Consider the following 14,684-nt stretch of genomic DNA (forward strand, 5'->3'; position numbering starts at 1 on the left):
TTGCGGTCTTATAAAATGTAGTAGCGTTGGCTTTGTGTTTGTTTTTAATGACTGCAAATTTTCCTCTGCATCCGTCTTAAGACTGCCTTTATTAAACTATTTAGCTAAGACTGTGGAACTGTTTTCTGCACACTGTGTTATGTGCCTTTATTATCCTGTTTTATTTGCACAGAAATCCTATAAGGTACATATTGAAATCCGATGAGGTACATATTGCTCTCCTTACTTCATAGGAAAAAAAAACCAGAAATTGAGCTAAATATGCTGTATACCTGTAATCCCAGCATGCAAGAGGCTGAAGCAATAGGATCTAAAATTCATGAACTACACAAAACTCCTGTCTCAAAGGTGCATAAATTGAGGTAGCACAATAAATAAATAGCTTCACTGGCGTAGAAATATAATCACCCCCTCTGAACACTAAGTATGCAGAAAGAAGGGATTAAAAAAAAAGAAATTTATGGTCTCTTTGGCAATTTCATTTCTTTAGCTACTATATTTTATTTTGTTCCTTTTAAAAGTGTATGTGTATGAGGAAGCAAGTGTGTCATAGCACAAGTGTAGAAGTTGGGGGACAACTTCAAAATTGCTGTGTGAATGCAGACGATCAAATTCTAGTCATCAGACTTGGAGGGAGGAGTCCTCCTCCAGTCCTTGTTTTGATTCTGAGACAGGATCTCAAATTGCCTACATGGTCAAAACTGGCATTTACTTCTGTTCCTCCTGCCCGCCTCCTGAATGTGGAATAACAAGGGAACATCACACATCTGGATGAGCCACTACATTTTATAGCGTCATTGTTTAGAACACTGCACAAGTGTTGAATATTTATTTGTTTCCATTGTGTTAGTCATCTGCTAGATAGAATAAGATATACTGAAAAACAAACGGGGGGGGGGGGGGGGCGTTATGCACATGCATAATCCTAGCACTTGAAGAGAAAGGAAAGAAGAATTCAAGGTCATCCCATGTTTCAGAACAAGTGAGAAACCATCCTGAGTTACAGGGGACCTTGCATCAAAACAAGCATGAGAAAAAGTACACAGCCAATTATTTAGTCCAACAAAACCAAAGCAGCATTGAAGTCCAAAGGGACTGTAGTGGGAGGGAAAAATTTTTGAATTGAAATTCACCTTTTAGCTGTGTTGAGTTATATAAATGTATTTGTTATAAGTTTGTTTGTTGTCTTGAGATAGGGTCTCTATGTAGTACTTGTTGTCCTAAATATGTATGCAAGACTGGCTTCAAACACAGAGGTCCAGATGCCTCCTCCTAATGCTGGCATGTAAGATTTATGTTATTTCACCTGGCTTAATTTAGATAACTCTTAAAGTTCTTTCTACCTAGGGGTAGAGATGGAGTGTAATATTTAAACACTTGCCTAGCATGTACAAGATCTTGAGTTTAATCCCCTAGTCACTTAAAAAGGAAATTACTTATATCCCTTCTGATGGTGTTTGTCTGTTTCAGAAAGCGGTGGAGAAAGAACTGGATGCTCTTTTGGAACAGCAGAACACCATTGAAAGTAAGATGGTCACTCTCCACAGGATGGGGTGAGTATGTACCACAGCAAAAGTTGTACATTCCAGTAGGACCACAGGATAAAGTTAGTTTTCCTAGCCCCATAGTCCAGTCTCTTGGGAAGCTAAGGTGGGAAGCTTGCTGCAAGTTCGAGGCCAGCCTTGGTTATAGAGCAAGGTACTGTCACAAGAAAGGAAAAAAAAGGATTCTTTTTTCTAACAGTGTTTTATTACCTGATAGGCATTTAAAATGGAAAGGAACAGTAGCTCACAGTAAGCACCTAAGGATATACACTTTGAGAGTTATCAACAGGTCCTTGGAACTGTGAATGGTGGCTCAGATCTTTAATCAACCCTTGGAGGGAGAGATAGAATTATCAGGAGTTCAAGGCCAGCCTGGAACACATGAGACCCTGTCTAAAAAAGGAAAAAAAAACTTTGGCTTTAGACTCCAACCAGGCACGGTGCTACACAACTTAGGAAGTAGGGGCAGGTGGATGTGGGGCTCAAGGCTAACTGTAGCTACATAGTGAACTAAGAAGCTAAACTTGGCTATTTCTAGCCTTCTCAAAAAACAAATCAAAAATAATCTCCTTGACCCACTTGGAACCTTAATAGAAATATGAATTGTGGCTGGGCAGTGGTGGCGTACACCTTTAATCCTAGCATTGGGGAAGCAGAGGCAGGTGGATCTCTGAGTCTAAGTCAACGTAGACTACGAAGAGTGAGTTTCAGAGAAGCCCTATCTAAAATAAACAAAAACAAAACAACCAAAAAAATATATATAAAAGAAAAGGAATGCAAATTCTGGAACCCTCACCCTAATCTTCCTGAATTACAGGCTTTGTTGTTGAGGCCCAGAAATATGTATTTTAGTACATCTTCCAGGTGTTTCTGATTTGCAGTTCAAGTTTAAGAACTACTGCTCTTACCAATCTTATATTTGCTGAGCATTGTGGTGGATGCCTATAATCTTAAGCATTCAGGAAGCTGAAATAGGATCTCAGTTTGAGGCCAGCTTGAAACCTGATTCAGAAGGGTAGAGGGGAACGAGAGACCCTGTCTGTGGTTCCATACACACCTTTAATACTTAATATTTGGAAAGCACAGATAAGAGATCAAGAGTCCAAGGTTATTTTCTGCTTACACAGCGAGTTTGAAGCCATCTTGGCCCACATCAGACCTCATTTCAAAGCAAGCAAAGAGAAAGCTGGGAGTGTGGTTCAGTGCTAGAGCATTTGCTTAGCTCAATCCTCCTACTCCCTCCCCCCATACACGGCATATATACACACAGGAGAGAATTGCCAAATAGGAAAAAGAAGTGAGAGTAGAAGACACCTGGGGAAAAAAACCACAAACACCTCATATCCCCTCTTGTTCGTGCCTTCTGTCTGTGCCTTGACAAACTCTGTCTCTAGTCCCAGCCTGCAGTTGATTGAGGGAGACGCAAAGCAACTGGCTGGAATGATCACCTTTACCTGCAGCCTAGCTGAAAACGTGTCGAGCAAAGTCCGTCAGCTTGACCTGGCCAAGGTAAGCCCGCTGAGCTTTTGACGTTTTAGCTCACAGAGGGAGGGAAGAAGTTACACCTAGATAAGAACCAGCAGTGAAATGCAGTTCAGAACCAGAACCAGAACCAGATAAGACGCCACACCGAGACTCCAGGCCAGTAGCGTCTGTGCATATCAAAATCAAAATCCTCAATTAATACTAAAAGCAAATCGAGCAACATATAGAGAAGATTATATACCACGAGCGGTAGGAGTGCAAAGCTGGTGTTATGTGTGAAAGTTAAGTAGTGTAGTAGAGGGAATGGAGGTGGCGCTTGATAGAGCACTGCCTAGCACGCATCAACACCCTAGGTTAGAGCCCAGCACAGCAGTGTTATCTTTCCAAGTATCACGTACTTCTTGATTCAGTTATGAGGTTAACAAAATAAATACGGATTATTCCCATTCGTGCTTTGATTTTTTTTTTTAAAGATTTTATTTAAGTATGTGAGTACACTGTCATGTCTTCATATACACCAGAAGAGGACATCCCATCCCATTACAGATGGTTGTGAGCCACCATGTGGTTGCTGGGAATTGAACTCAGGACCTCTGGAAGAGCAGCCGATGCTCTTAACTGCTGAGCCATCTCTCCAGCCCCTTGTGCTTCTATTAAAATGAAGTAACCCTATTAATTAAATCACGGTATCTACTAGTGTCTGAATTAGCATCCTTAACACTTTGTAAGTGGTTATGACTAATTTGCCAGTTACAGCTGAAAAGAACTGACATTTAACTATGTTCCACTCTTAAATCTCTGTATGTTCTGAGGAGCATTTTTAAGGAATAGATCATTGTCTTTAAACACAATCTTGTAGAACCGCCTCTATCAGGCCATTCAGAGAGCCGATGACATCTTGGACCTGAAGTTCTGCATGGATGGAGTTCAGACTGCTTTGAGGAATGAGGATTATGAGCAGGCTGCAGCCCACATTCATCGTTACTTGTGCCTGGACAAGTCAGTCATTGAGCTCAGCCGACAAGGCAAAGAAGGTCAGTATCGCAGACTGTTGGTCCTCGTTTGGTCAAAAGCATCTGTGATTTGAACTGAGCAAACTCAATTAAGAAAAGTGTTGCCAGGTATGGTGGCACAAGTCTGTGTTGAGAGGCTGAGGCAGGGGTATCCACTAAGTTCAAAGCCAGCCTGGACTATAAGTGAGAACCATATCTCTAAAAACACCAAAAGCAAACAAAAACAAAAGAAAATATAGAAAGGATATCCTCGTTGCTATTTTTGCCAGCTTAACATAAACTAGATTTCCCTGGGAAGAACCTCAATGAAGAGAATGCCTACGTTAGATTGTCTATAGGTGAGTCTGTGGGGTATTTGCTTAGTTCATGATTAAAGTGAAAGGGCCCACCTCACTATGTGTGGTACCACATTTAGGCTGATGATCCAGAAGGGACCAAGCCTGTAAGCAGCATTTCTCCGTGGCTTCTGTTGCTTGCCTCCACATTCCTGTCCTGAGATCCTATCTTGGCTTACTGAATGATGGACCATTACCTATAAGCCAGAGAACCACCCCTCACAACCCAAGTCGGTTTTGATCATGGTGTTTATGGTAGCAAAGAAACGCTAAGACAGTGGAAAAGGAAACTAATCCTTTATCTTCTGAATCTCTGCCTCATAGGCTACTTACACTTAACCCATTGCTTGCTTATACAATTAAATTCTTGGGCGGGAAAAAAATAGCATAGTTGGTAAAGCGCTTGCCTTACTGAAGACCTAAGTTTGATCCCCAGAACCTATGTAAAAATGACAGGCATTGTGGCAGATGCTTATAATTCTGTGCTGGAGAGGCAGAGAGCTTCTCTCCCTTTGTCTATTACACTTGTTTTTCCTGGAATGTGTGTTCTTCCTACTCGGCCACCATCATCCTGTCCACCTTCTCTAGGAAGTCTGTTTAATACTCTCACACAGAGATTTGACTTTTAGGCACCTTTCTTAAGACTTTTACCATAAATTGAGTTGTAATATGTGTACTAGAACACAGGCACAGTTCTTCTTACTTGATTGTAACTTTTCACAGCAGTACAATCATGGTGGATTCATCTTTCTATCTATCCACATTGCTAGCCTAGTGTGTTATACATAGTAGGTATTTAAACATATTTGCCAAGTTAATAGTAGTCCACAAAGTGGCATGGATCTGACCTAGCACCAGTCTTTATGTTGACTTTTGTTTTATCTCCGTTGAGCAGGAAGCATGATTGATGCCAACCTGAAATTACTGCAGGAAGCTGAGCAACGTCTTAAGGCCATAGTCGCAGAGAAGTTTGCTATCGCTACCAAAGAAGGTGATTTGCCCCAGGTGGAGCGATTCTTCAAGATCTTCCCACTGCTGGGTTTACATGAGGATGGCCTGAGCAAGTTCTCGGAATACCTGTGCAAACAGGTATGGGCAGTGTATCAATCAGGGTTCTCTAGAATCATAGAGGGATTATTGGAATGACTTACAGGCTAGAGTCCAGCTAATCCAACAATGACTAGCTGTGATCAGTAAGTTCAAGCATCTAACAGTTGCTCAGTCCACAGGCTGGGTGTCTCAGCTGGTCTTCTGTATATGCTGGAATTCTAAAGTAGGCTTAAGTGCTAGTGGAGGATTTTTTTTTTTTTTTAAATCAAAGGCAAGTGTCTTCCTACCTCAAGGTATGGACTAGAAGTAGATTCACCCACTTCAAATCAAACAGATAATCTCCAACAGATGTGCCATCCATTTCTGGATTATTGTAGTCCATTCCAGATGTAGTCAGGTTGACAATAGCCATCACAAGAAGTAATTATTTAGTAGGATGATGGCATGGTTCTTTGCCCACAGAGTAGGACATTGGAAAAAAATCAAGTTGTTTGTTTGTTTTTTAATTCTTCAGATATAGTGCTAGAAAAGAATGTAGGACCTCATGCATACTCGGCAAACACTATCACTGAGCTATGTCCTCAGCCCTCACTAGCCTGACTCTAACTCACAGAAGCCGTAAGCTTGAGAGTCTACTGCTGCAGCTTCACAAGTTTCTGGGTTTGTGGCCATCAACAACAGGCCAGGCTGTTTGTAGCCATCAGTAAGAGGTGACAAGTCTTGTGTTGTCCTTTGAGGCAGCACTGAGCTTTGTGACCCTGGTTGGCTGGATATTTGCTGGGTAGACCAGGCTAGCCTTGAGACTTCAGTACAGTCCTCCTGCCTCTGCCTCTGCCTCCCTAGGGGCACAGGAGTTAACAAATTCTGTTTCTGTTGTTAATTGATTCTGCATTTACTATAACCTGGAAGAATTAATACATGTATTCACTCAGCAATTTTTTTTTTATGGCCTGCTCTTTCCCAGCCATAGCCTACACATCTGATACACATTGATTTTTCAAAAGACCAGGTGAAAATGCAAGACAATTAAAATGCAACTTGCCTGAGAGGTTGATTCATCTTTTTTTTTTTTTTTTTAAAAGATTTATTTATTTTATGTATGAGTACACTGTAGGTGTTTTCAGACACACCAGAAGAGGGCATATGATCCCATTATGGGTGGTTGTGAGCCACCACGTGGTGGTTGCTGGGATTTGAACTCGGGACCTTCGGAAGAGCAGTCGGTGCTCTTAACCACTGAGCCATCTCGCCAGCCCCTGATTCATTCTTTCAAACTGTTACTCGGGAGCTACTTTCTGATTTTGTTTGTTCTTTGAAAGAGTCTTAACTTATAGCCCAGGTGACTCAATATGTAGACCAACCTGGTTAAATTTGTGTTCCTCCTGCCCCTGTCTCCCAAGTATAGGGCTATAGGCATGCATCACTAAGGAGTGGGCTTCGTTTAAGATCAATTGAAGAGACAAGTTGGATAGTTTAGTGGGCAGAGGCTCCTGAGTGAAAGCCTAGCATTCTGAATTTGATCCCTGTAAAGAGGAAACCATGTAAAGAGGAGAGGAGAGGAGAGGAGAGGAGAGGAGAGGAGAGGAGAGGAGAGGAGAGGAGAGGAGAGAAACTGACACAGCAAAGCTGTCTTCTCACTTCCACGCACACGCTTGGAGTCCCAGTACTTGGGAAGGAAGGCACGAGAGTCGGGAACTTAAGGTTATTTTCTGCAGCACGGTAGATTATGAGATTTTATCTTCAAAAGAAAAAAAAAAGGTAATTTTCAAAGTTGAACAGAAACAGAATCAACAAACATACAGACTTGTTGAGTCTTTTTAACTTTATATCACTACATTCTTTGAACATCCAAGAATTTTTTATAATGGAGCACTACTCTACCATTAAGAAAAATGAGACCAGGCTGGGTGTAGTGGCACACACCTTTAATCTCAGTACTCAGGAGGCAGAGGCAGGTGGATCTCTTTGAGTTTGAAGCCAACCTGGTCTACGTGGTGAGTTCAAGAACAGCTGGGGCTATGTAGAAAGACCTTGTCAAATTAAAGGAAAAAGGAGAACAGAAAAGGTAAACTGACACCATTCTGTACATCCTTGCTTACTTTACTCGGTAGCAGTGGCCCTCAGCCTCCCGCATGCTGGGCGCCTTTAATGCAGCTCCTCATGCTGTGCTGACTCCCAGCCATAAAGTGGTTTTTGATGCAACTCGGATCTGTACTTTTCCTACTGTTATAAATCATGGTATACAAGTATTTTTGGAGAGAGAGGCTTGTCAAAGGGGTTGCAACCCTCAGGTGTAGAACTATTGCTCTCTAACATTTGCAGTTTGTTAAATTAGTAAGGTTAAAAAAATAGTAAGCTATCATTCTTACTTCAGTTGAGGGGAGTAGCAGTAAAGAGACACGTTTATGTAAACACTGAATATTTTGGAAGAGAAAGAGAGATCTTGAGATATAGTTAAGAGAAAGGACCTTTGGGCTGGTGAGATGGCTCAGTGGGTTAGAGCACCCGACTGCTCTTCCGAAGGTCCAGAGTTCAAATCCCAGCAACCACATGGTGGTTCACGACCATCTATAATGAGATCTGATGCCCTCTTCTAGTGTGTCTGATGACAGCTACAGTGTACTATATAATAAATAAATAAATCTTTTTTAAAAAAGAACAAGATGGCTAGGCCTCGTAGCACATACCTTTAATTCCAGTTCCCAGACAGGCAGATCTCTTGAGAGTTCTAGGCCAGCCTGGTCTATATGGTAAATCCCAGGACATCTAGTGCTACATAGAAAGACCTCCCATTTCAAAACAAACAAACAATACTCACACACACACTATAAGGAAACAATTAAGTACAGTTACTAGGCATCACGGTATAGCATATGCTTGTAATGCTAACACTTGGGAGTCCGAGGCAGGAACATCACTAGTTTCAGGCGAGCTTCAGTTAGACGATGAGTTCTGAGCCAGTTTGCACTGTAGAGGGACTGGGGCTCAAAAAATCAAATCAAATCAAATATAATAAAATAGGGCTGGTGAGATGGCTCAGCAGAAGAGTGCTGGCTGCTCTTTCACAGGTCCTGAGTTCAATTTCCAACAACCACATGGTGACTCATGACCATCTTTAAAGGTATCTAGTGCCCTCTTCTGGCATGCAGACGTGCATGCGGACAGAACACTTGTACCTTTAAATAAGTAAGTAAATAAAAATGTTCTAAGGTATATTTTTAATTTGTATTTTTATGTATATAGGGGTTTTGCCTATATGTGTAGCTATGCACTCCCTGGTGCCTGTGGAGGCATGCAGAAGAGACTGTGTGACTAGTTAACAGATGGTTGTGAGCTACTTTGTAGGTGCTGGGAATTAAATGGAAGTCCTCTAGAAGAACAGTCAGTGCTCTCTTCACTGAGCCATCTCTCTAGCCCCCTCAACAAAGCACTGTAAATGAGTCAAGTTACACTTTAAGATCATTAGTGAAGGGCTGGTGAGATGGCTCAGTGGGTAAGAGCACCCGACTGCTCTTCCAGACTGCTCTTCTGAAGGTCTGGAGTTCAAATCCCAGCAACCACATGGTGGCTCACAACCATCCTAACGAGATCTGACTCCCTCTTCTGGAGTGTCTGAAGACAGCTACAGTGAACTTACATATAAATAAATAAATCTTAGAAAAATTAAAAAAAAAGCAAAATTAGTTTTAAAAAAAAAGATCATTAGTGAAAATAGAAGTGCTTTCTCCTTTCAGCTAATGGTAGTCTGTATTTTCAGAGTTTAAACGATTATTTAGTCCCCTGAATAGATGAACTGTCATTGTAGTTATAGTAGCACATAGCTTTAATCTCAGGACTGAATAGGCAGAGACAGGTGGGTCTCTGTATGGTGGAGCCAAGCCTAATGTATATAGCAAGTTCCATGCCACCAGTGAGAATTACATGAGACCCTGTCTCAAAAAAAGAAAAAAAAAAGATACCACATACTCAAGTTCCTTGTCCTACTTGATCACCCACAAGAGAGTTTCCTCGGCGCTGCCTCCAACTCCAGCCTCCAAGGGAAACGTGGTGGAAGGAAAGCTGATGGGAAGCTGTTGATCTGAAAAATACCTGTGCATTTCCTCTGCTTCCAGGTCGCCAGTAAGGCTGAGGAGAATCTGTTGTTGGTGCTGGGCTCAGACATGAGTGATCGGAGAGCTGCGGTCATCTTTGCGGATACTCTCACACTCCTGTTTGAAGGTGAGCCTCTTTCTGTATTCTAGGGAGACCAGCGACATTTTCTTCTGACATATGCATCCTACCCTTTCACCCTACTCAGGTGTGTTTGATGCAATCCTGTAGTTTTTAGGTGTTGACTCATTGAATAATCGATTTCCAGATTAGTATCTGATTAGCAAGATTGGAGTCTCTCCAGTATTTTGAGACCTCAAGACCCTAAAAAAAAAAATAATAAATTTAATCTAAAATATGTTACAAGGCAGATGATCTATTTCAGTGATTCCTCAAGAGAAAACGACTTCACTGTGACTTTTCAAGCGCCCTTTTACTAGCCCATCACTGTTGATAGGTATCAAATGTTGATGACAACAGCTAGCATCAACTAGAACTCTGTTTCAGATCGTGAACTAAATCCTTTGCAGGGGGTTAGTGAGACCTAGGTTAATCTTTGATGGGGGAAAGGAATTTATTTTATGGAAAAAAACATGTGAAGTCCAGCTCTCACTTCCTCCTAGGGATCGCCCGAATTGTGGAAACTCACCAACCCATCGTGGAGACTTACTATGGACCAGGGCGACTCTTTACCCTGATCAAATATCTTCAAGTAGAATGTGACACACAGGTGGAGAAGGTCGTAAACAAGTTCATCAAGCAAAGGGACTACCACCAGCAGGTGAGCCGGGGAGCAGCCGTGGTCGGGGCACTCGGTAGAGGACGTTAGGAGAAATGAAGATGAATGAAAGAATCGATGGATGGGTGGGTGGGTGGATGGACCCACTGCCTAGAGGAGAAGGACAGATGCTGAAGGTAGAGTGGCCTTCACTTTGCCTAATGCTTAGTGCCTTAACACAACAGAAACAGAGGACCAGATTCTCTATCATTGAACGTTCAGCAGTGCCCTCTGCATGCTATTGAGTATCAAGTATTAATAATTTGTTTTTAATTTCACTTTAGTTTTTATGGCTCTCTTTTTCAGAACTAATTTTCCATTCCCATAAGCTCAGGAAATAAAAGTAGCACACAGAAGTAGGAATGGCCAGCAGAGTGGTGCATAACTATAATCTCAGCCCTGGGGAAGCTGAAGCAACGGGATCACCATTATTTTGAGGTCAGCCTGGACTGCATAAGGAAATCCAGGCCAACCTGAGTTCCATAGCCACTGTCTATTGGTTCATATCTATAAGCAGAACCCCAGACTGTGAGACCAGACAGCAGTCCATGAGAATGTCCTTAGCATTACTTTTTTTAATACTTGCTGTTCTTTATTCAGTCTTTAAGAATGGTTTGACTTATGTATGTGCAGCATGTATAGGCCTAGTGCATGGGGGCAGGAAAGGCACTGGGTCCTTTGCAAGGAGAGGGACAGATGGTTGTTTGCTACCACATGGGTTCTGGAACCAAATTCTAGTCCTCTGCAAGAGTAGCAAGTACTCTTAACCACTACGTTATCTCACCAGCCCTACCATTCATTACTTTTAAATAAAATGACAGCGGCTGGAAAGTTGGCTTAGCAGTTAAGAGAATTTGCTTCTCTTCTAGAAGACCGACCTGAGTTTGATTCCAAGCACTCCCTTGGCAGCTAACAACCGTCTGTGACTTCCAATTCCAGAGGATTGGAAGCCCTCTTTGGCCTCCACAGGCAGAGCATACCTGGTATGCATACATACATACATACATTTAGGCAAAACATCCATACATAAAGTAAAAAATAAGTAAATATATAACAGAAATGAAAGCAACAGCCAAAAGCAACTCTTGCTTGAAAGAAAAGTGAGCCTCATTAGCAACCTGAAGCTTATCACTGTAGGCTGGAACGGCCAGTGGGGGGCAGAGGTGCTCTTCTGATTTCTGTGGTGTTTTTCAGTTTCGGCTCGTCCAGAGTAATTTGATGAGAAATTCTGCAACAGAAAAAATTGAACCAAGGTAATAATAATCCTTCAGCTTGTAAGAATTTCAGTTACTAGTTACATCTAGTTTAGAGACTACTTCTGTTAAAATGTAGGGGATTTTGGTTTGGGGTTTTTTTAGTTGGTTGGTTTGGTTTCGGTTTTGGTTTGGGGACAAGGTCTTTTTATGTGCTGTCCTGGAACTCTCTATGTATATCCAGCTAACCTCAAACTTACAGAGATCCTCCTGCCTCTCCTTTCAAGTGCTAGGATTAAAGGCCTGTACCACCATGCATGGAGTAATTTTATTTTTAAAATAAAATACAGTAAGTTGTTGACAACTCTGTAGCCCAGGCTAGTCTCAGACTCATAACAAGCCACGTGTCTCAGTCTTCTAAGTACTGAGATTACAGGCATGAGCCACCAATTTCCAACTCTATCAATTTCTCCTAGAGAAGACACTGTATAAAAATATGTCTAGTTAATAAGGAGTAATAGATCACTGGATGAGGATATCTCAGTTGGTAAGAATCCTTACCTAATAGACGTAAGTACCCTATACCCTAACACACACGTGGTACCCCATAAAAAGAGACATGACGGCTCATGCCTATAGTACCTTAGAAGGTAAAGGCAGGAGGATCAGCTGTTTAAGGTCATAATCATCGACCTAGATTTCAAGGCTAGTGTGTACTACATGAGACCCATTTTAAAAAGTTAGGTGCTAGTTGTGGTTTCTTCTTAGAAGACCCTAGCTTGTGTTAAGTTGTCAGAAAAACTCACCAGCATAGTTATGATAGTTGACACATTTATAATGTTAATTGTACATTGTTATAAGTGTTTAACAAATATTAAACCACTTCAAGGTATGTTAACCTCTACACTACTGGCATTTTGGCTAGATAGCTTTTTTCCCCAGGAACTGTCCTATATACTATGAAAAAAAAAATCATTACTCCTGTCTATCCACTGTAATACCCTGGGAGAGCAAAATCATTGGTAAATCATTGGTAATTTGTAACTTATTTTCAGAAGAACAAACTAAAGCCTAGAAATGCTAAATGGCTTTATCAAGATAATAAAGCTAGAAAATGGCAGAGCCAGAAATAGAATCCAAGCATGTTCTGAACACTGCTGTGGACCACTGAGGTGAATCTGAATTACAGGGTAGGAGAGAACATGTAATGAGATATAGTCAGATATGGGCAATGTCCAGGGCTCTTCCTGAGGATAAATGGCCACAGGTCTGAGACTTGAAGGGTGAATTGGAGTATAAGAGTGTCCCAGACAGCATAAGGAAAGTATGTCCTAAGCACTTGAGAGAGCCTGAAATAATGTGACTATGAGGGGCCACTATAGAGGGATTCTCAGGTCAGTATCAGTAACTGTGGAAACTATGACCAGACACATGTTTTGACCAATTCCCTTTAGCAAGTAAAGGGAGTTTGTATATATAATGTAAGATGAGGGTCAACTTCATTCTTGTTCATGTGGATATCAGTGCTTCTAGCACAACATCCCCCCTATTCAGTTGTCTTAGTAGTTCCATTAAAAATCATTTGTGGAAAAAAAAAATCATTTGTGCAGGACTATATGAGTTGGAGACCAGCCTGGTGAATGGAGTGAAATCTAGGCCAGCCAAGGCTACATAAAGAGACCCTGTCTCTCTTTTTTTTTTTTTTTTTTTTTTTTTTTTTTTTTTTTTTCTGTTTTTTTTTCAAGACAGGGTTTCTCTGTATAGCCCTGGTTGTCCTAGAACTCACTTTGTAGACCAGGCTGGCCTCGAACTCAGAAATCCGCCTGCCTCTGCCTCCAGAGTGGAGTGCTGGGATTAATGGCGTGTGCCACCACGCCCAGTGAGACGCTGCCTTTTAAAGAGCTGGCCACACACCTTAATTCCCAGCACTCAGGAAGCAGAGGCAGGCAGATCACTATGAGTTCAAGGTCAGGCTAGCCTGATCTACAAATCAAGTCCGGAACAGCCAGGCTCTGTTACACAGAGAAACCCTGTCTGGGGATGGGAAGAGCTGGGTAGTGGTGGTGCACACCTTTAATCCCAGCACTCAGGAGGCAGAGGCAGGCGGATTTCTGAGTTCCAGGCCATCCTGGTCTACAGAGCTAGTTCCAGAATAGCTATGGCTACATAGTAAACCCTGTCTTGGAAAAACAAATCAGTTGACTGCCTGGACTCTGTGTTCTATTCCCTTTATACCTGTATCTTTATACTAGTAATACACAGTCTGCACTCGTGTGGCTTCTGTGTGTGCGCAAGTGCAGGCTGTGTGTGTGTGTAATTGTGTGAGTCCCCAGCCAGAAGAGGACTCTGAGTATCCTGTTTTATCACTCTCCTCCTCTCTTACTCTCCACCTCATTCACTTAAGACCTCAGTCTTGAAGCTTGCTGTTTCAGGTAGGCTGGTTGGCTAGTGAGCTCCCAGGACCCACCGCTCTACCACCACCACCACCACCACCACTCTCTAAAGATGCTGGAATTACAGACACCTGTAGCTATGCCTGAGGGTTTGTTGGCTTGGTTTGGTTTGGTTTTTGTCTTTTTGAGACAAGGTTTCTCTGTGTAACCCTGATTGTCATGGAACTCATTCTAAAGACAAGGGTGGTCTTGAAGTCACAGAGAGCCACCTGCCTCTGCCTCCCAAGTGCTAAGGGTTAAAAAAATGTGCACCACTGACACCCAGCTTTTTTTTTTTTCCTAAACATGGATGCTGGGAATTCCAACTCAGGACCTCATTTTATACAGCAAGCTCTCTTAGCCAGGGCGCCACCACCCTGCCCTGTAGTAAGTTGTGAAGTCAGCCAAGTCCTCCAATTTGTTTTCTCGGGACTGTTTTGACTGTTCTCGGAGGTAGATGAATAAGGCATAGTTCAGTGTTGTGTATTAAATCTCATGGCTCAACTTGAGATTAGAGAAGTGTATTTTCTTTCACAGAAGCCTAGGTAGTTTTCATACTGGAGGTAAATGATTCAGCCACTGGCAAGTGGGAAATGTGGGTGAAGCTGGGTGTAGAGGCACACATTTTATCCTAGCACTTGAGAGGCAGAAGCAGGTGGATGGTCTACATAGTGAGTTCTAGGACAGCTAGGGCTCCATGGAGAGAGAGAGAGACCCTACTAAAAAGGAAAGAGAAACGAGAGTGGGAAGGGAGAGAAACAGGGA

The 14,684-nt window shown here is 42.1% G+C and overlaps 1 protein-coding gene across 4 annotated transcripts in view; it reads left to right on the forward strand.

The window, feature by feature from the left end:
* Cog4 (component of oligomeric golgi complex 4) overlaps nucleotides 1–14,684 on the forward strand; it is a 35,635-nt gene that overhangs the window by 1,798 nt on the left and 19,153 nt on the right. For all 4 annotated transcript variants that reach the window (XR_387727.3, XR_003947213.1, NM_001310607.1 and 1 more), the window contains exons 2-8: nucleotides 1,471–1,553; nucleotides 2,939–3,053; nucleotides 3,889–4,063; nucleotides 5,273–5,466; nucleotides 9,540–9,645; nucleotides 10,140–10,297; nucleotides 11,489–11,547. Coding sequence is in view for 2 of the 4 variants with exons in the window: in NM_133973.2 (NP_598734.1) it covers nucleotides 1,471–1,553; nucleotides 2,939–3,053; nucleotides 3,889–4,063; nucleotides 5,273–5,466; nucleotides 9,540–9,645; nucleotides 10,140–10,297; nucleotides 11,489–11,547 (890 nt within the window). In the remaining 2 variants the exon portion in view is untranslated. The remainder of the gene's footprint in view (nucleotides 1–1,470; nucleotides 1,554–2,938; nucleotides 3,054–3,888; nucleotides 4,064–5,272; nucleotides 5,467–9,539; nucleotides 9,646–10,139; nucleotides 10,298–11,488; nucleotides 11,548–14,684) is intronic.

Source organism: Mus musculus, chromosome 8 (assembly GCF_000001635.26).
Source record: "Mus musculus strain C57BL/6J chromosome 8, GRCm38.p6 C57BL/6J".
NCBI lineage: Eukaryota > Metazoa > Chordata > Mammalia > Rodentia > Muridae > Mus > Mus musculus.